The sequence below is a fragment of the Thunnus thynnus genome, chromosome 3 (genome assembly GCF_963924715.1).
Source record: "Thunnus thynnus chromosome 3, fThuThy2.1, whole genome shotgun sequence".
NCBI lineage: Eukaryota > Metazoa > Chordata > Actinopteri > Scombriformes > Scombridae > Thunnus > Thunnus thynnus.
Window position 1 is genome coordinate 4,496,785 of NC_089519.1, and position 20,511 is coordinate 4,517,295.

At 38.4% G+C, this 20,511-nt stretch overlaps 3 protein-coding genes across 5 annotated transcripts; 2 read left to right on the plus strand and 1 right to left on the minus strand.

Moving 5' to 3' along the window:
* The first annotated feature begins 732 nt into the window (after positions 1 to 732).
* On the plus strand, positions 733 to 2,436 carry LOC137180525 (NAD(P)(+)--arginine ADP-ribosyltransferase 1-like). The gene is made up of 3 exons (XM_067585918.1): positions 733 to 840; positions 1,134 to 1,219; positions 1,311 to 2,436. Exons 2-3 carry the CDS (start codon positions 1,154 to 1,156, stop codon positions 2,070 to 2,072), a joined length of 828 nt encoding a protein of 275 aa, XP_067442019.1. The 5' UTR covers positions 733 to 840; positions 1,134 to 1,153; the 3' UTR covers positions 2,073 to 2,436.
* Positions 2,437 to 9,926: 7,490 nt separating this feature from the next.
* On the minus strand, positions 9,927 to 17,851 carry ftr84 (finTRIM family, member 84). 2 transcript variants are annotated; one of them, XM_067581679.1, is made up of 8 exons: positions 17,772 to 17,851; positions 12,668 to 13,209; positions 12,415 to 12,510; positions 11,991 to 12,224; positions 11,596 to 11,752; positions 11,456 to 11,512; positions 11,213 to 11,266; positions 9,927 to 11,020 (listed from the first exon to the last, which is right to left on the minus strand). In XM_067581679.1, the coding sequence occupies exons 2-8, from the start codon at positions 13,097 to 13,099 to the stop codon at positions 10,479 to 10,481; spliced, it is 1,572 nt and encodes a 523-aa protein (XP_067437780.1). In that variant the 5' UTR covers positions 13,100 to 13,209; positions 17,772 to 17,851; the 3' UTR covers positions 9,927 to 10,478. The 2 variants fall into 2 exon arrangements, with proteins under 2 accessions (XP_067437780.1, XP_067437772.1); XM_067581671.1 differs by lacking the exon at positions 17,772 to 17,851 and having other exon boundaries at positions 12,668 to 13,665.
* tppp2 (tubulin polymerization-promoting protein family member 2) lies at positions 15,190 to 18,038 on the plus strand. 2 transcript variants are annotated; one of them, XM_067581700.1, is made up of 4 exons: positions 15,190 to 15,427; positions 16,521 to 16,712; positions 17,288 to 17,441; positions 17,794 to 18,038. In XM_067581700.1, the coding sequence occupies exons 2-4, from the start codon at positions 16,522 to 16,524 to the stop codon at positions 17,983 to 17,985; spliced, it is 537 nt and encodes a 178-aa protein (XP_067437801.1). In that variant the 5' UTR covers positions 15,190 to 15,427; position 16,521; the 3' UTR covers positions 17,986 to 18,038. The 2 variants fall into 2 exon arrangements, with proteins under 2 accessions (XP_067437801.1, XP_067437793.1); XM_067581692.1 differs by having other exon boundaries at positions 15,207 to 15,497.
* Positions 18,039 to 20,511: the final 2,473 nt, after the last annotated feature.

Below are 20,511 nucleotides of genomic sequence, written 5' to 3' on the forward strand. Positions count from 1 at the left end.
GCATTTTCTAACAGGAGTAGAGAGCGTTTTCCAAAAAAAAAAAAAAAAAAAAAAAATTACCTGGATTTTTAAATTTTGATGCACTGCTTGAATACACAGGCTTTATGGTATAAAGTATCCCACTATCATAGTCCCATTGTCCCATTTAAACATGTACACTACTGTATGAAATTTAATATTGTATATATTGTATTCACACTTAAAATGAACAATATTTGTGGTGTTGTTTTAGCTGTTTTAATAAACACATGATACAGTATATGGACCATCTCTGCATACTGTATCTCTATTGTACATTTTTCTGTCCAGTGTGTGGAGTCCTGTTGTGCCTTCATTGTGTCTATTCCCACATACAGTTCTACAAACAAAATAAACAGATTATGTTTCTGCATATATCAAAATTACCCCCATGTCCAACCTTTAACATATTTCTAAATATTAAAAAATACAGGACATTGATACAGTTCTATTAAAAATCACTATGTGATCCATCTTGAAAGAATTTATCCTGCATCCATGAAATAGACTTGAAAGTTTATGAGTTATTATAGTAATGCAGACGGATAGTTTTGCTTCAACAATGGTAAATTTGCTCAGAATCTTCTTAAGGAATTCTTAAATTAGTTTGAAACCACCTTATTTCCAGACACACAAACCCATATGCTTCATTAAAAACAAAGAGGAATGGTTTGAATGTACTCTGTATTGAGAAAGCCCTAAAAAGACCTTGTGAAGGTCCTGCTCCTGATTGGAATGACCTGCAGCTGGTAAAAGACACACACAAGCTAATACTTCACAAGTCACCAAAGAACCACTACAGCATGTGAGAACTGAACTGAGGTAAGTGAATAAAAGTCTTGATTTCTTCTCTTAACATGCCCAGTTTTTGATCAGATTCCAAACAAACCCGGAAATACATGCTTTTACTCTGTGAATGCAAGTGATTACGTCAATAAAAAAGGGGTGAAGTCCACTTCAAGGCTGATTTCAATCTATCCAAACAAGTTTTACTTCATTGTTTTTATGTTTTGGGAATGTTCATCACTCAACAATGTTAGATGAAGTAACCAGAGTCAGGTATGATTATTGAAACAAACAAACTGTGTTTAATGAGAGAGGTATTCTGTGTGCAGGTCTCTGGTGGCTGGTGAAGATGGCAATGATGGCAGTTTGGATGGCAATTCTAATGACTTATGGAGCCTCTATAGGAATTGCAAAGGTAGTTAACTGTATAAGCTGACTGTTCTGTACTGACATCTGTAGGTAAACTTATCTATTTTTTCCTCATGCTTGCTAAAACTGTTTTGCAGAACTCTGTTGAACCTGGGTTAAAAGGTCAAGTTCCACTGGATTTGGCTCCGAACGCTGTTGATGACATGTACACTGGTTGCAAAGACAAAATGGAGAACAGAGTCAAGAATGAATATCTGGCGAATGAGAAAAACAAAGACATGAATTTCACACTGGCCTGGGTTGAAGCAGAGAAATTCTATAACAAAAAATGGAAGCATAAAAAGGGGAAGCAACCTTCTACTGGACTGGGGAAAGAACAGATCATGGCTTTTTATATTTATACCCTCGATAAACCAAAAATCTATCTGGATTTCAATAATGCAGTGCGGACACAGAAAGCTAAGTACAAGACCACGTTCATGTATCACACACTTCACTTTTTCCTGACTGACGCCCTTCAAACTCTCAACGCTCGTAAACCTGAAGCAGAACGATGTCTGACTGGCTTCCGTAGAGTCAACAGCTACTTCAGCCAAGATGTTGTCAACAAGGGGATTCGCTTTGGCTCTTTTACCTCCAGCTCAATGGGTTGGTACCCCAGTGCTGAAAGATTTGGAGACAAAACATGTTTTGAAATTATCACATGCTACGGAGCAGACATCTCGCTGTACTCTAAGCTTGGAGAGTCGGAAAGGGAGGCCTTAATTCCTCCTTATGAGGTCTTTAAAGTGACAAAGATAGAGAAGAGATCTGACCGGAAGAATCTTCCATGTGAGGTGGTCTATAAAGTGAAGAGCATAGGAAAAACTCTGTCCACTTTGAATTGTGCTCTTTTCTAAAATAACCAGTCTCAAGTGTTTAAGAAACAATTCATATCAATAAAAAAATGCAAATAATACTGAATGTTGAGTTACACCAGATGAGATGATTGCACGTAATTTTCAAAAATTTATTCGTATATTGATTTGTAGATTTAAATAAAGGCATAGTGATATTCTGACAATTTTGTTATTATGCACAGGAAATGCCAATATTTTAATATACAGTTACAGTTAATAAACTTTTGAAGTCCCAAATACCCAGAGATGAAGAGTTTATGAAAATGTATTCTTTAAATATCTGTAACAATGGTTAAAAAATCCTGTCAAAAGTGTAAAAAAAAAAAGGGTACAAAATGTAATAAAATATACTTGTTTCACAAACTGTGCTTGTTTGTCTTAAGTTTTGTGGAATCTGTGGAACACCTGTGATTAGAAAGGCCGTACACTGGTGACAGACATGAGAAAGCCCACGGGAGTTGCTTGAGCTCATGCAAAGCTGGTGGAAAATTACATATGAAATCGTTCACTCGATGGCTTTCAAATTCTTAATGCTCTAAGACCTTAAGCTGAAAGATAAGTGACTGGCTTTCGTAGAGTGAACGTAAAATCAACAAAGAGACTTTTGACTCTCTTACCTCCAACTTAATGGGTTGCTATCCCACCGCTGGCAGATGGAGAAAAGTTGTACTTTGGATTGTCATATGCTCTGGATGCCTCACCCTACTCTGAGCTTAGAGTCTAAAAGAGAAGCCCTCATAAATTCCTTTTATGGACATGTTTATTTTGCAAAACCGTCTCCATTGAATGACAATAATGAGCTGTCTTATTATAATTACTATAATTACTATAATTGATGTATTGTCCTCTCAGTCAGTGAAGACTGCTGTCACAGTCTCACAGTGCTTTGTGCTCTCCTGATCACATATTAAAGGACGCTTTGGTTTGACTCAACAGAGTTTCTTTTTTTAACAACTGTGTGTGCAGGTTCTACGCAAGTGGAAGATAGCTGTGATGGCAGCGGTTTTAATCACAATGGAATCTCAACAGGAATTGCAAATGTAGTGTATATACTGCATGATGGCTGGCTTAAGTGTTACTGCTATGTATTGATATCCATAAATAAATGATAGGGAAACAATATCATCAGTTGTTATGATGTCTATCGTTTTGTTTATAGCACTCTGCTGAACCTGGATCAAATGGTTGCATTTGGCTGGACATGGTGCAAAACACTGTTGATGACATGTGCAGTGGTTGCAAAGATGACATGAAGTCTGAAGTGAAAACAGTGAATGAGAAAAACAATGACAGTAAGTTCAAACAGGCCTAGGACGAAGCAGAGACATGACAACAATAAATGGAAGCGTAAAAAGAGGAGACCTTCCACCACACTGGGGAAAGAACAGGCCATGCCTCTTTCTGTCTATACCTTGGATAAACCAAACATACAGTATATCTTGATTTCAGTAAGGTAGTTTGAACCCAGAGATCTAAATATCAGACCACAGACTGGTTTCCATAAAGTGAACAGCTGCGTCAGTCAAAATGTTTAAACAAGGAGACTCTCTTTGGCTTGTTTACCTCCAGCTCACTGGGCTTGTACCCCCATTGTGACAAATTGGGAGACAAGACGTGCTTTGAGATTGTCACAATGCTTAGGAGCAGACATCTCCCAGCAATCCCACATGTTTTACTTACAGTATATGTAACCAAAACATGTCAAATAAAATATTAGAATGCGCCATATTAAGGATTATAAATTAAGGCAACTAAAAGTCCTCATTTCTTCATTTCCTTGATCAGATTCCAAACCCATTCAAATTAAGCCTAGGAGGTACTGAATGTACATTTGACTTAAAAGTTAGTGATTGAATAAATAAAGCAAGGGAATAAAGACAGTAAGGAGCCTTTATAACCTAATGACCTCCTTCCTACCTCCTAATTGCATTGCTAAGCAGTGAGGAAGGTAACAGAGTCAAACATGGTCCCTAAGAATCAAACAATTAACACAGAAAATCTCAAGAATCTCGTTTAGTGTTACTTTTGTAGAGAAAACTTGATCTGACACCCTATATGTGACTTCCTTTTATTATAGCAACTGTGTACTATAAAAGTGTACTATACCCTCTCAGTCACTAAATGATAACTTAATTTATATAGCACTTTACAGCACTGAATTTATTTGAATGTCTGTCAGGTCTCACATGCTACATGGTGATGTTCCTTTTGTTTTGGCAAACAAAAGGAATATTGATTTGTTAATGCAGAGCCCATATACCATATCTACTATATATATATAGAAAAAACATGAAATATTTCCTTATTTAGTGTAATAACAAGGCTTAATTTTTCATCACCTTCATCAAATGTGCTATAGGGATTACCATGTTGATATTTTTCTATATATTAAGAAAGAAAAAATATGAAAAAGAAAAAAAAAAAGGCCGATTTTGTAACTTAATTATCATTTTTACACATAACAGCAGTGGGGTATGTGGGTTCATAAAAATGAGGAATTAAAGCCAGTTTGAACAAAACACAAGGGTTAAAAACCAAGTGTGAGAGATACAGTTGGATGTGTGTAAGCGTAAATCCTGCAAATACTGACTGTATTCATTACACAACACTTCTGCTTGATTCCACGACTGATAAAAAAGTATATATATTGGGAGACAACCAGATTGTGATTCTTAACAGGACACTACTGTTCAAAACCAAACCAAACCATACTGACAATAGGCTTTTGAACAAAAGCAACCAACCCGTTTTTGTGTTTAAGAGCAACTCATGAGCATAACATGTTTAAATAAAGAATGAACTGACAAACCAACAGAGAAAGGAAACAGTGCCACCCAGTGGCAAATAATTCATACTGCCACACTTGTTTAGAATTTGAATGAGAGGAGGAGGCTCAATAGTATAAAGAATCAATAGTTTAAAAAAGCCGTTAAACTGGGCTTATTGTGATACATTAAAACAACACTAAAAACACACCAGTCCTACAGGCCTAAAACACAAAGTGCCATTGCAACAGTGAGAAACCCTCCACATTAACAGACTCTGTATTTTCTCAATTAAAACTGTGATGTTGGATAAGGACACTTGCTTCCTTGCCGACAGGAAGAAACAAATCAAAACAGTGAACTTCAGACTTTAGCCTGAACAGACATAAAGTCTGCATTTAGAGAAAGATGATTCACCAACATCACACTTTGTAGCTCTCCTATCTGTTTGGTGTGTTGTTTTGAACACAATCAGTTGTGTTTGGTTGTACTTTCAGTGTTGTGGACACTTTTTATGTGAACGCAGACTAATGGAAAAGCTTTTCTGGCAGCTTTTCTCGAGTCAGATCTACTGTATGTAACTGTCTGTTATCTAAACTTTCTTGTTATGGAAACAAAGAAAATTGCAGAACTGTCATCAGTTGTCCATTATTTTTTTTGAACACAAACAAACAAAACAAAACAACAACAACAATAGTACTTCCTAATTACTTTATTTGAGCAAAATAACAACCATTTATACATTCAGTATATATAAACAATCTTTCATACTTCAGACAGAATATTGGCACGTGACTCATCTGTCATTTAACTACCACAATATAGAGATATAATGAAATTCAAAAATTGAAAAAAGAAGTGAAAAATAATTAAAATATATCTCAGAGATTGTTAGTAAAAAAAAAAGGTTCAATTGTCATTAATATAATTAAAATGAAGTAGATAGAAACACAAACTGGTCAACTAGCTCATGGTTATCTCCTTTTAATTTTAAAATAAACATTTTGTTTTTTCAATTTAAAGCAAAAACGATCAATTGGTGACTATAAATCACTCCAGAATCTTCAGTAATAAGATTACTGTTCCTAGTGGTCAAGAAAGAACATCCATACACAGACTATCATGAATGTCTGGAAAAGCTCAACATGTACATAACTCACACAGCTTTATTGCAAGAAATCTTTCCAGTCTTTCGCAGGTAAAGGAGCGGCTGAACAAACCCAGTGGCAAAAGTAATAAAAGAGCAAATTCTCATGAACATTTTCTTACTGTATAAAAACCAGCTGTTCAAATTAAGAAGAATAGCAACACACCAAAGGAAGTAAGTCCCCACAAATGACACAATGATCACTAAGATAGTCATAAAAGCTTTTCTCTTCATGTTGTTCATCTTCTTCTTTCCCTCCCCTGGTCCAGCTCTTCTTAGAGCCACAAGGACTGCGAAGTAGCAGAACAGCATCACCAATGTTAAAAGCACACACTGACTCACAAAAACAAAATGCTTTGTCAAGGGAGAGACCATGTAAAATACAGACAATCCAATGATAACCACCCAAGCCACACCAGAGAAAGTCGCCTTGTACCTCAATGATTTATACCTAAGGAACAGCACAGGATGCACCACGGCCAGAAACTGCTCTATACAGATACAACACTGCAGTATAGGGCGGCCACTCCACAGGAAACCATTTGAAAATCTTGCAAAAACTTTTATCGAGGGGAAGATGAATTTGAGAAGGTTGCTAAGAGAACATAAGCAGAAGAGAATCTCAAACGCAGCCAGGTTGAGCGGGAAGAACTCTGCCACCAGTGTGCCTCCTGCTCCGGTCGCTATCAGCCACACAACGTAGCTGTTGGTGGGCAGACTCAGCACCAAGTTGATGGTGTTTGAGGTGATGGTTAGAATTTTGATATCAGGGAACGGAGATGCATTTGTTGAGTTCATTTTCCGTGAAGTTTGGTTCAAAAAGTCTCTCACGTCAGTCTTTCAGCATCAAGTCTTTGAGCAGAGAGCAGAAAAAGAAAAAAAATGAGAACAAATCCACAGTCAAAACTGAAACTGATATTAATAATACTGAAATATATTTGAATGTTTACCTGAAATAAACACACAGTTTTTCCTGTTTCTGTTTTCCTGTTTGTTCAGTGCAGATATATCAATGACCATATCTGATGTGAAGTCCTCGGGCAACGACCAGCTCAAGCAGCACTCACTCTGTGCATCTGTCTGATATTTTGGTGACGATGCACAGGTGGGAGGAGAGGCGCAGACAGGTGGGAGGTTCATTCAAATGAAGACAATTGTTGTATTTTAGTTGAAATTTGGTCCTGGATGTCGCGCTCAAAGCAGACGTCTCAAGATGTCAATCCGCTGCTGCTTTCGTGATTTTATCACCAGGATCAAACTAAATACTTGCTGCAGACGTGCTGCAACAACGGATTAATGCTTAAAATAGACTATAAATAATGTATTTCAATTAAACACTACTACTGTATGAAAAAGAAAAACTTCTTCAGTTCATTAAATCCATCCATCTGAAGGCAGCAGTACTGATATGTTGATAAATCTGCAGCCTCCAGAGCGCAGTGCCGTTCACTGTGCTTACCTTCATTAAACCATCTGATAATACCAGGCTGTTACAGTATAACCACACACACCTCTACACACATCAGACCGGTCGGTTATAAGTCGATATTCAGCTTTTTTATGAGGGAGACGTCGGGTTCTTTTCCAGTTTTCTTTTTAGCAAAAGTAGCATCTCATGTTTTATCCTTGAAACACATTGCACACACATTGTGTAACATTAATTAGGCTACTAAACTATGTGAACATGTACAAGGTGAGATACAGTATAATTGCTGTTGAAATGTCTTCACCAAATAAGTTCCTTTATGTTTTTATTTCTTTTGTTATTATAGTAACTATAGTAAATGATCATATTCAACAATAGAGGGGTGGCTTGACGAACCATTCTCTGCAGTGGTGTTCATTTTGTGCCTGCTCAGAAGTCATAACCAGAAATGACTGTTTACTTTGTTCATCTTACTAAGCATGTTAAGGGATGGGTTCATAGTTTTTCCAGTCTGTCTTAAAACAATAGTCAGGAGCCCAAAAGAACATTGAAATAGGTTTTTCTTGCCATAATAATTCCTCTTGTTCATACTGTCCATTGGAAGATCCCTTCATAATGCACTTACAATGTAAATGATGGGGGTCAAAATCCACCAGTCTCCTTCTGAAGCTAATATGAAGCATCCAAATGAGTCAAATCAAGTAGATATATTTCAACGTTACAGTCTTTTTAGTGCCAAAGTTCCTCTTTTTGTTACTATACTTCCACTGCAGCTCAAAAGGGAAACACTGCCCGAGGAAACACAAAGAGGGAATTTGATGCTAAAAAGACTTAAAGGGGATCTTTTAATAGCCAGTATGAACAGGAGGAATAATTACAGTGAGGAAAACCTCTTTCAGTATTCATGTGGTCACCTGACTGTTGTTTTAAGACAGACTTGAAAAACTGTGGACCTGTCCTTTAATACAAGGTAAAGATTGCTCAGTAACTCAACAGCAAGCCTTTACAACAACTTGAGAGGCAGTGCACAGTGACACATGCTAAACATACAAAATTTACCAGCAAATTCACCCCTTTAATCTAAAGCTACATAGTCCTGGATTCAAACTTGATGCAGAGTTCGGCTGACACTGACATGAAAATAGTCTCACCTGCTGCTCTTACCTCTCAGATTACTGTTGGCATAATCAAATGCGCCACAACAACAACAATTACTAAACAGGCTATAAAATGGAAATTTTGAACAGTGTGGCCGCTCTAAGCTGTTAACATGGGCGCAGAAATGAAAGGCAAGAGGTTCCGCGACGCACACGCGCTACTCACGCATCCAGTGTGGCCCAGGGGTTAGTGATGAGGCTTTTTTCATTTGAGCATGGCTAGGTGTGCTGTCATGCTGATTTGAGCACATTCTAAATGCTTGGTCAGAACTATGTGTTGTATAATATGTAAATAACATGCCTCCATCCTGGTGCTGAAACTGTAGCATCACAGAAGTTGTTTAGGATATTGTGTTTATCATAAGGAAGAAATTGAATATTTCCAGCATCAACAATACGGCCACAAATTTACCTTCTCTTTGGTCTCCCCACCAATGTTTACATCCTGTGGCTTATACTGAGGGGAAGAAGAGAGAAGATAGCTTCTGATTTCATCCCTCTCAACCAGATTATGATGGAGAGCCTTCTCTGTCTCTCAGGCATTTGCTATTTCCTGGCCAATTGCGATTCAATCGATGTCTTCAAAAAGCTTTTTAAGTTCTCTGGTGTATTTTTATTCTGCGACCCTTGGTCCAGAGCTATATCTGCCTGGAACAGTACCTTGCAACCATCCATCCTGTGACATTCCTCAGGTGTAAACCTCTGACGTACAGGGTGGCATGTTGCTGTGTTTCTTGGCTAACAGTGATCATGGTTACCATTGTTGGCATAGCTATCAATTTACAATCAGCAGCTTTGTATCTGTTCCTCTCTCTGCCGATGGCTTTCTGCTGCGTCTCAATTCTTATAGCTCTGAAATGCCCGAGGCCATGCGAAGGGCAGAGGGACCAACACAGGGGTAACAGCATTAAGAAAAGGGCTTTCAAGATCATTTTGATTAATCTGGTGGTTACAATTGTGTCTCAGCTCCCGATGGCACTTGTGTTATCCTTGATGGGAACCATATCAACATCCCAGTTTTTTGCAGCTAACTCGGTAAACGTCTTTATCTTTGTCATAACAAGTTTTCTCCCACCTCTCCTCTATCTGTATCGGGTGGGGAAACTGTCCAGTAAATACATTTGTCTATAAGCATACACTTGTGTTTTTGTAACATGTCTTCAAAAGCGTCTTTAAGGAGAAATAAGTCAATAAAACACAGTAAATTAATTATTTAAAAATGCAGGCGTTGATAATGTAACATGATCATATTTTAATGTCTTAGTTGAGTAATTAAATAACAGATTTACCCTTATCAGTTTATATAAAATGTTATTAAGGTATTTTTTTATTGCAATATCTTCATTGTAGGGCAATAAAAATGTGTTAATGTTGAAACAAGATGTAGACTTTTGCTTTTTTTATTGTACATATATACAAACATACACATACTGTATGAATAATTTTGACATCTGTCTGCAGATTATTTCAGCCACAACATGCTAATGCTCATAAAAACACTACAGTTGAATATAAGTCTTCTGTTATTAGCGCTACAGGATTGCATGACCGCTACTGTGTTATCTGCAGTACCTATATTAAATCAACATACATATAGATGAACATATTGGCATACAGATCTTAAGTTATAGCCTTGAAATAACATTCATTGAAGCATTATCATCATATTTTACAAGAACATTCAGTGTATGGTCATAGCATACAAATATGTGCAATCTAATAGTGCAGCAACTGTGCAGTAAATACTTTGTGAAACTTGTTTTTGTTGAGTCAGTCAGAGAGGAGTTTAAAATTGAATATTGCATAAAATAACTTTACATTTCACTGTACAGTCAATATTCAGCCAATTTTACTCAATTTGTACTCATATTTGAGACACTTTACAATGGTTAATTTTCCTGTTACTTCGTCTTAGTAAGGCATTGGATTCTGCTTCAGCTGGCAGAGGGTAACTGAGGAGCCCACACCAAAACCTGCATATAAAGGCTCACTAAACTGCGCTTTGAATCTGTGGATAAGCTCCATCGTCTCTGAGACTGAGTAAAAAGCCACTGTGTTGCCTGCATAGTCCAGGTACACACCAATTCGTGTAGCCCTCGGAGAATCAGGAAGGTCGCGGTCTACTTTGTTGTGCCAAGCTGAGTAGCCTGAGTCTGAGCAGAGGAGACTCCAAGACTTGTCATTGTAGCCCAGCAGGCTGTGTGAATTCTTCCCCTTGCGACTGATGCTCTTGTAGGCCACCCCGATGGAAAACTCCCCGTTCCACTCTGCCTCCCAGTAAAATCTGAAGCCAGTCAGGGGCTCCTTGCACAGCACCTGGGAGAAGCCATCAAAGCGGTCTGGGTGATCTGGATAAAACTGGACTGTTTTCTTCCGGGTGATCCTCTGGTTCCCTTCGGACAGGACCAGCTCTTTGTAGACTGTGTTCGGATCGAAGGACATCTTAGAGGAGTCTGGGCAAAGAGAGACACACACAATAAACATTTCTTAATCACTGATCAACAAAGAAAAAAAAAAACATCCATTCCATTCACTCAATGTGTCAGAGTCTGTAAATATAATAAATATAAATGCAATTAATAAATAAGAAACATTAACAAATTTTAATGTATTTTATTATGCACTGAACCATAAACAATACTCACATCTCAAAAAGTCTTGTCTTGTTTTCGGCTCCTGGAAATCCACTCTTCCAGGAACTGTTTAGATGTGGAAAACATGGAGACATGTTAATATGCGATGAATTTTATGTTATTGTTTATTTTCAAATACTTATATAAATCAAATGAGATGCCTTTGAAAAACTTTCTATCTCCATTTCCTTTGCTGTCTACCAAAAAAATCAAATCGAATCAATATTCATGTGTGATTTAAAAAAAGTCACTTACCTTTGAGTCGTTTGTCTCCGTTTCTTGGCAAAAGTATGTACACAGGGGTTTCACTAACTGTGAAGATGATACAACATTACGTTACTTTATAGTTTTACAGTAAAAATATCTTTTTTTGAACACAATAAGCTGGAACAAACCTGTCTTGGAGATTTTACTCAGTTCCTTCTTACAGATGTCATCCAGATGTTCCTTCATTTCTGTGGCTGTCTTGCTCATCTCACCAAAGGAGAACTGAGGGTTGATGAGCACTTTGGGGACCATGGCCTCAGGAGGAACGCACAGGGTTGGAAAATTCTATTCACCGAGAGAAAAGAGCTCCACATTTCAGTCAACAAGTCAGAAACACAAACTGTATTATCATCTTATGTATAAAAACATGAGTGTGCTGTGAGCAGTTTACTGGGATCCTGAATATGTGGATATGGGGTTCAATTTGAAAGAGTATAAATTATTGCAACAATGTGCTACTCCTTGACAAGTATTAAGACAAGAATGGTAATATTTCGTGCAGCTCTGTATGATCCTTCAGCACCTGCAGGAAGTGAATGTTGTCCTCTGTTTCGAGGATCTGTCGTAGCTCTGCATCTCTACGCTGAAGCTCCAGTATCTCCTGCTCCAGACGGTCCACGTAGCCCTCAGCTTGTGACATCGCTGACTGCATGTTGGCCTTTATCATCTGATTGATTTCAGCCTTCCAGCGCTCCACTGCTTGGAGCATTTCGTGGAACGTCTTATCGCTTTCTGCTTGTGCTCGCTGGGCGCAACTCTAAAAGATAAAGTCAGTTTGTCAGAAGGTTTAAAGTGTCATTCTTGATACGACCACTGGATGGTGCCATATCAAGATATTTCCTGCACCTGTATGTCACATTTGTATCTCATCACATATAGACAATGTCACAGTTAGATCTTACAATGTACAAGCACAATCATTTATGTTTGATTATGGCTGATATTACTTTGAGAACGTCCACATTATGCTTCAGTTCCTGCAGCTCCTTCATCCTCTCCTGAATGATGTGCTGGACTTCAGATTGTGTGACCACCAGGACTTTCTGATGGAAGAACATGACAATAAGAAGACAAGCTTTTTCTTAAATCACAGTTACTTAAGGGAACAAGACATATTTTTAGTCTGTGACATCAATTTGAACATAGACTCTCCTTAAAAATCAGTCAGACATATTGATGACACAGACAATTCAGACTCACTTGTTTCTCGGTGCGTTCTTCCTCTGCTGAGGTAATGTTGTGGCTGCGGTGCTCTCTGACAGTACATAACACACAGATACACATCTGGTCAGAGCGACAGAAGAGCTCCAGGCCTTTCTCATGCTGGGGGCAGATCTTCCTGTCCAGGTGGCCCGTCTCATCCACCAGCTTGTGTCTCTTGAAGGTGGATGACTCATAATGTGGCTTGACGTGCGTTTCGCAGTAGTACGCCAGGCACATGAGGCACGACTTGACAGCCTTGTTGCGACGGCCAACGCAGAAATCGCAGAAGGATTCCCGGTGCATGTAGGGGAAAGGAGTGAGCTCTGGAAGCTGGCGCCGAGGCTCGTAGTTTACGTCGGGCAGGTTACGTCTCAGCACAGGCCGTGGCGTGAAGGTTGCGCGGCACTGTGGGCAGCTGTACACACCCATGTGGTCGAACTGGTCCCAGTAGATTTTGATGCACTCCAGGCAGTAAGTGTCACCACAGCCAATGGTGACCGGGTCTCTCAGTGCATCCACACACAGTGGACAATAGGCTTCTGGTGGTAAAGGGAAACTAGACTCAGCCATGATGTTATTGGAGGAAGCAAATATGGGAAGAAATAGAATCAGATCAGCTTTTAGTCAATTTGTGAATCCCTGAAATGTTTCTAGAATTTGCCAGGCGATGGAAAGTCAAGTGTTAGTCAATATCAGGTCCAAAGAGGGTCCAACCACCAGCGCCTGTGATCCTCTCAAACCAGAGACAATGCTGTTTTCTGCTGATATTTAAAGGCAAGGTTTTGTTTATACTGTAAGCAAACAGGTGATGTCTTCCCACAGAACCTTTTTCTATCATCTGAGTGAAAATACTCGTCTGCAACCATGATGGTATTTGCTTATGAGGCAGGAATTTCAGGTTATGTCACACACTAAAGTCCACTTCTCAGCAAAATAGAAACTATTGTTGACTACCTGGAACATGAATAAATGCCTTAAAAGCTAATATCCGGCATTAACATGGAGGTTTTAATTACAGTTCCATGTCAAGTATTTAAGATTGATTTCACAAAACTTTTTGAGGTTGCTTAAAGTTTAGAATTTTGGAAAATTAACTCTTTTATATCTCATTTAAAGAAGTATCAACATGTTCCATGATTGCTATTAGCTAACATGAACTGAGCCCTTGATGCTGCTCTCTCATTGCTTTCTGCTCTCATTCGTTGTGACCTTTCCCAGGGAACAACATATCCCCCACACCCCTCAGCTTTCCATTTGACTGGGCAGTGAGTTTCATGATGGCGCATGATGTCAAAACAACTTGTTCTGTTTATCCTGTGAACAAAGTACAGAGCATCAGTGTGTGGGTTTACCACAAAGCAAGGCAAGGTGAAAACGCTGCAGTGTAAGTGTACAATGCAGACACAGTTATATAACGTCTTAATTTTGTTTTTATTTAAAGGCATAAATCACAAGAGTTATCATTCCTTTATTGATTCATTGACAGACTAACATACAACAACTAAATCTGATGATATTAAGTTTAGCAATTATTGTGTAAACCCGGGAGAAAAACATATACTTTTCATTTGTAATTCAGGTGCTGAGGAATGATGGGAGGAGCTGAGAACAACTGCTGGAAAAGATGGATATGGCATTACATGACAAAAAGAGTCGCCATATCATAAAAGTGGCAGGCATAGGAAATAGAAGTTTAAAATTGAAATGGTTTTGGAAATTACAAATTGATTTTATAGTTATATATTTAGAATAAGGACTTTATTTACAAAGTTGGTACAAGGTGACCTTTTTTCATCAAAATGCATGTTTGGATTCTGCTCTATTACTTTCACATCAGTAGACACTACTAAAACTACACAGTACAGGATTTAACTTAATTTGCTTTCATTCCAATAGTTCAACAAATAATGTGCCTTTCAAAGTAAAATTAACAATGTTGCTCTGAGAAATAATGGAGTCAGTGTTGAGGCTACTATCAGCCAGTCAACCACTGTATCCTTTCTTGATCCCACATTTATATTCATGTGTGGAAAATTCCAGGGCAGGACTGTCTGCAAACTGGTTTTCCCCATCAGAACAATCTCTTTGACATGCACTTTCAAAATTGCACTTAGTAAATGCAACATACTGCTGTGCACTAAAAGTACAAACGTGCTCTGTGTTCCTGGTCTGATATTCAGTTCAACTTACTGTATATTAAGCTGTAAAATGGGACTATCTTTCCTGTAATGTGTCAGCTACGTTGTCAGTACTCTTTGTTCTTTGAAGGGTCACTCTCATCCTCGTCCAGACAAGAGGGCTCTTGTGACAATGGCGGTAAGAGAGAGAGAAAGCGAGAGGGCGGGAGAAACGGAAAAAGAGTCAAAAGAGAATGAGCGTGGCAGATAGCTATGAGTTAAGTTGATGACAACAACAACTGCTGGGAGGAATGGAGATAATAATTATCTATATCACAAAATAAATAATAAAATTTATTAAACAAAACATGATAACTCTCACCAGAGAAGCAAATCTGTACAGAGAGGCAGAGCTAAACGAGACTGAATAGACACAAGAGAGGCTGAGTGCCTATGATGTCATCGACTGTGCTGGTTGGTACTCTCTCCCTCCTCCCTTCCCCTCTCTCCTCTCTCCTCCTGCTTCTCTGCATCTCTCCATCTCTGTCGTCATTGTGAGAAAGCCTGGGAGTGGCAGGAAGGAGGAGAGACAGAAGAGAAAGGAGAAGAAGAAAGAGGAGGAGGACCACGACGAAAAGAGGTCAGGCAGCTGTACGCGAATCAGGATTTTCCTGAATATTTACACCGCATCCTTCTGTTTACGGCAGCAGGTACACTTTTCTTCTCTCTCTTTTTCAGCATCACTGTCCTAGTATGTAACAAAGGGGCAACAGATGGCAGCAGAAAACAAATCATAGGATTAGATGTCTTATATCATGCTCAAGCAATGACAACTAATTTGTAATATTTATATAGACATTTGTAGATGTAACAGGAAATTCAGGATTATTCCCCAAAGTAGCTATGCACAAATACAGCATTGGTTCCACAATGTTATTTAAGTGCATGTTTTCATGTTTGCTATTTGTCGTTTAATGCCTGTTACAGTTCTCCGTTGATAAATTTTTTATCCACCAATAAAATGTCCCCCCAGTGAATTTAAAATTTAATGCAAGCTGCTATTTTAAGCATGCAAGATGCACTTTTCTCTGCTATGTAAAAAGTACCAAATTTCAATCATAGTATATAAATGTCAACCTTTAAACAAATATTTTTTTCTTTTAATAAAAATCTACTTATAAATCATCTTTTTTATGTCACTGTTAATTAACTTGACCACCAGGCAGCAGTAACAATTAAATTAAATAAGTCTGTGTCTGTATGTTTGTGTGTGTGAGAGAGAGACTGAGTAGAGGAGGAGAAGCGAAAGAGAAAGAGAGTGTTTGTTCATTCCCTATATGGTCGAACACCAGAGCAGCCATTTGGAAATTGAGCTGATTGAATTAAATGGGCCTAAGAGAAGTCTGAGTAATACAAGCATAACAGTGATGGATGTAAAAGTGTGTGTGTGTGGGTGTGTGTGTGTGAGAGGGAGAGAGCAAATGTTCACTTAGACTGATCATCACTGCAGACATTTCTTGGCAGGCAGACAGTCAATCAACTAATGGAGTCATTACGAATTTGCGTTAGGTCTTCAACTTCACAAAGTAAATGAACATCACTCAAAGTAAGTCATCACTTGTTGAAGGCTTATTAGAGTTGAGACAATGCGACCATCTGTTGAACATTATAAGTTTCAACACAACATTTTGAATTGACCAGAGATGCATGTATACTGTGTGTGTGTCTCTCAGCATGGCTGAGGGCTCAGTGTCTGTGGCAGAGGTGGAAACCGCCTTCCAGAAGTTTGCAGTCCACGGTGACACCAAGGCCACGGGTAAGGAAATGAACGGCAAGAACTTCGCTAAGCTCTGCAAAGACTGCCATATCACTGACGGCAAGAACGTCACTACCACAGATGTTGACATCGTCTTCAGCAAAGTCAAGTAAGATTTTTATTCAAGCTCCACCTTCCACACAGTGAAGGAAAAGCTCAGTGTTGGTGTCAATCATTGTATGATTATCAATTTTAATTAATTTAGATATGTTTTAATTTTTGATTTGAAATAAACATGCATACTGGACTGGAAATTGTGTCACTTACAGGCCAAATATTTGTCCCTTCGGTAGGTGTGACGGAAAGCAAAGTGAATTTTTGCCTCTTCTTATCTTACAGCTGGACCATTGCAGTCTGTTTTTATTTGCCTTAAAAGCCAGTTAGCTGACTGTACAGATGTTAACTGTAAGGTTCACTAGCTGGGAACAAATTCACCAACTGTGGGACTGAAACTCTGGTTCTTTCTGTCATTTTCCCCCAGTCTCTCCTTTTACCTCTCATCCCTGTATGTTTATAAAATACATAAATAAAGCTTTGGGATTTTGTGCAATGTTTTTACTTAGCATTGCCCTTTTTTTCAACTTGCGTATAATTTGTATACCCCGTCCTATTATATTAATATGCAAATAAGCACACAACATAACCTTTCTTCAAAACAGTTGGCAACACTGTGTGTTTCCTCAGGGCAAAGTCGGCTCGTGTAGTCACATTTGAGCAGTTCAACCAGGCCCTGATGGAGTTAGCTCCTAAACGTTTTAAAGGCAAGAGCAAAGAGGAGGCGCTACAGCAGCTTTACGGTCTCATTGTTGGGAAGGAGCCTGCCAACGTCGGAATCACTGTGAGTATTTCATAAACCACTACATACTCACTTTACTACCCCCAAGTACCTGTCATCTAGGGACTGCACCTGTTGATCCTGGGGCGCCATATTCATTTCAGAAGTGCGGGGATCATATATAGCTTGCTTGCACCACAGTGGCGGTATAATTCCAAACACAAAGCAGCTAACTAGTGCTTGTGGGATTAGATACAAGCTGGCGCCCTTGTATGGATCCCTCCAAAGTTATTGTGAAGGCCACAGGAGGTTTGAGTCCAGGTACACTACTGCTAAATTATTATGTCTACACTTTGAAATGGATAAACTTGTTATAATGTAGAAAATACTTACATTTGTTTGTCTCCGTCTTTAGAAAGCAGCAAAGGCAGCTGCAGTGGACAGACTGACCGATACCAGCAAGTACACTGGATCGCACAAGGAGCGGTTCGATGACTCAGGCAAAGGAAAAGGAAAAGCTGGCCGTGAAAACATTCCCGACACCAGTGGCTATGTGTCTGCTTACAAGGGCAAAGGCACTTATGAAGACAAAGTGAAAGAAGCATAATCCTGTTGACAGATTATGAAAACTTTGTTCCATCAATAAACTGAATCAATTCATTGGCTCCTCTATTTTTTAAAGAAATATTTATGTACAGTTGGCCAGATCATAACACTTATTGGATTCATGAAAAAACATTTCAACAAAAAAACTAATTGGAGTTTCATAGTTTTCATAAGTGCCAAGCAGGATGGGAAATTTAAAGAAACTTTGTCCTGAAAATAATCCAAAGATGATGAAACTACTTAAAATATATAAAATAATGAGTCTGAGCATGAACGACTGTTAGTGTTCTGTATATTTTCAGCAATTTTATGGAATCAAAAGCTCAAATTGTACTTGCTGCCAAGCATGCTTTATAGAAACTAACTCTGCTTTGTACTATAGATTAACAGTGTGCCTTACTATTGATGTAGCCGCTAGCTTGAATGCTCTGATATAATGTGCTGTGATGCAATTTGGTCTCAGAAATGACAGTACTTCAGTAGTCACCCCTGATCCTGCTAAGCTTATCAATTTATCTTTCAGTGCCTTTTGCTACATGACCAATTTGTGTCCATTATAATTCTTGCCATGTAATTTATTCATATCGTGAAATGAAAGTTTTGTTTACAAGTACCGTATGTAGAAAAATGTAACAAGCAAGACTGTATTTATACTGTGCTGATGAAGCTAAACAGTATAGGATACTCTCCAGAATGAAAGGCTGAAAATGCATTTAAAGAAAAGTGAATAAAAACATAAATAAATATCACAAAATGCACCAACTTGATGGTCTTATGTATATATATATAATTAATTATATTATATTTGGAGTGGACCTTGGAGTGTTGATATAAAATGACCTAAGAAAATCCTTATTTTTTGCACAATTTGAGCATACAGTATCTGGGGAAATATTATAAGACATCATCGTGAGTACAATATAATCTTCTCAAAACCAACTTGCTGTGTGGTATCTACTCAACCTTATGTGTGATACACAGTATACCCATTCTTGTCTGTTTTGTAACCGTATTACACATAACACTGTAGACTTTCATGGGTTTTGTGTTTAACCGACTAATCTGGTTCCTGTCACACATTTTGCTGCATGAGCTGATATAATAGGTTATATTAAAAAACTGTAACAGGAGCTGGCTTTACAGGAACAGAAAATAAAACAATTTCTATGTTCTCAGTGAATTACTCTTTACAGCAATGAAGGTTATAGCTTCTCTGACATAAAATAACCTTCATCTAAACGCTGCTCATTTCCAGAAATAGCCAGGATTCAGTTTCACAACATAAAGAGTCCTCGTAGAACAATAAACGCTCCTTGTAATGTGAAACTGATGGCATTTATGGAGGATTCATAGGGACCATTTAAAAATGCTTATTATATGGTCCACATGTTTAAAGATAGATTTCCTCTTCTATATCTCACACTATAGGCCTGACCTGATAAGCATCGCCTGGGTTTTGTGTGAATACTGGCATTGAATTACATAATACAGAGCCTGTATTCTCTGTATTGTCATGCTCAACTCATGATTCATAATCACTGAGATCTCAATACATTCCCTATGAATGAATGAACACATAGTGGAGCTGTATAGTGACAGTTTTTAAAATAATATTTCATGTTTTCATTCACGTTCACTTCTGACTATCTAAGGTGAAACGTCTTTTTGTGGATATTTCAACTCTCTTACATCAAGAATAAGAATGGGTTCCATTTTTCAAGCCTTTCAAATCTAGCACCATTGTACATACATTTGAATAAAGAAATCAGTTTTTACAGGGTTGTTGTCAGCATATTTGTGCTGCGAGAACAAAGAATCCTACCCTGTACAGTTGCGGCTATACAGAAGATCACAGTTTTAACCCATTGAACTACATATTATAAAACCCCGGTGAGGTTACAGTGACGTTCGGTAATGTCACCCTAAATAGTGTCTCATGCAGTAATGTAATTTGGTGATTGTAATGAAGTCTACAACAGATCTTTCAACTCTCCTTACCGAGTTTAGGACTTCTTAAAACAAGCCTGGTCTCAATATTCAAGTTCAACACTTCTTCTTCTTCTTCCTCATTTGACTGCAATTGACAGAAAGTAATACACACATTCATGCACACACACACACACACACACATGAACATTTGAAACAAAAGCCTAAACTAAACTAGGGCATTCTTTGATCTAATGTCATCCATTTCCAATAGAGTAACAGGTGCAGAGAGATGATGAAGCAGGCAGGTAAGAGCTGGCTTATCATAAACAACAAACTGAGCGATCCTATCAGCCAACCTGACACCACTGACCTATTAACCAGCACAGGCTCTATTAGATACAATCTTTAGGAGATTTTGACATACACTGGGGAGCTTACCAGGATGGTCCCTGCTGAAATCTGCCCTCACAGGTCACACCAAACCAGAGGAGCCCATGGGGTCAAAGTGTGTATGGGAGGGGAACAAAGTTAGGGAAACAGATCACAAGTTCACTGGAGACACTGGTGACTGGACACAGAGATCTCTCCACCCATCTGG

Coding starts and splice junctions, on each gene's coding strand:
- LOC137180525 (XM_067585918.1), top strand. CDS start 1,154: ATGGCAATGATGGCAGTTTGGATGGCAATTCTAATGACTTATGGAGCC. Junction 1,220..1,310: donor CCTCTATAGGAATTGCAAAG/GTAGTTAACTGT, acceptor ACTGTTTTGCAG/AACTCTGTTGAACCTGGGTT.
- ftr84 (XM_067581671.1), bottom strand. CDS start 13,240: ATGGCTGAGTCTAGTTTCCCTTTACCACCAGAAGCCTATTGTCCACTG. Junction 12,511..12,667: donor AAGAACGCACCGAGAAACAA/GTGAGTCTGAAT, acceptor TTCTTCCATCAG/AAAGTCCTGGTGGTCACACA. Junction 12,225..12,414: donor ATAATGTGGACGTTCTCAAA/GTAATATCAGCC, acceptor TTTATCTTTTAG/AGTTGCGCCCAGCGAGCACA.
- tppp2 (XM_067581700.1), top strand. CDS start 16,522: ATGGCTGAGGGCTCAGTGTCTGTGGCAGAGGTGGAAACCGCCTTCCAG. Junction 16,713..17,287: donor ATCGTCTTCAGCAAAGTCAA/GTAAGATTTTTA, acceptor GTGTTTCCTCAG/GGCAAAGTCGGCTCGTGTAG. Junction 17,442..17,793: donor CTGCCAACGTCGGAATCACT/GTGAGTATTTCA, acceptor CTCCGTCTTTAG/AAAGCAGCAAAGGCAGCTGC.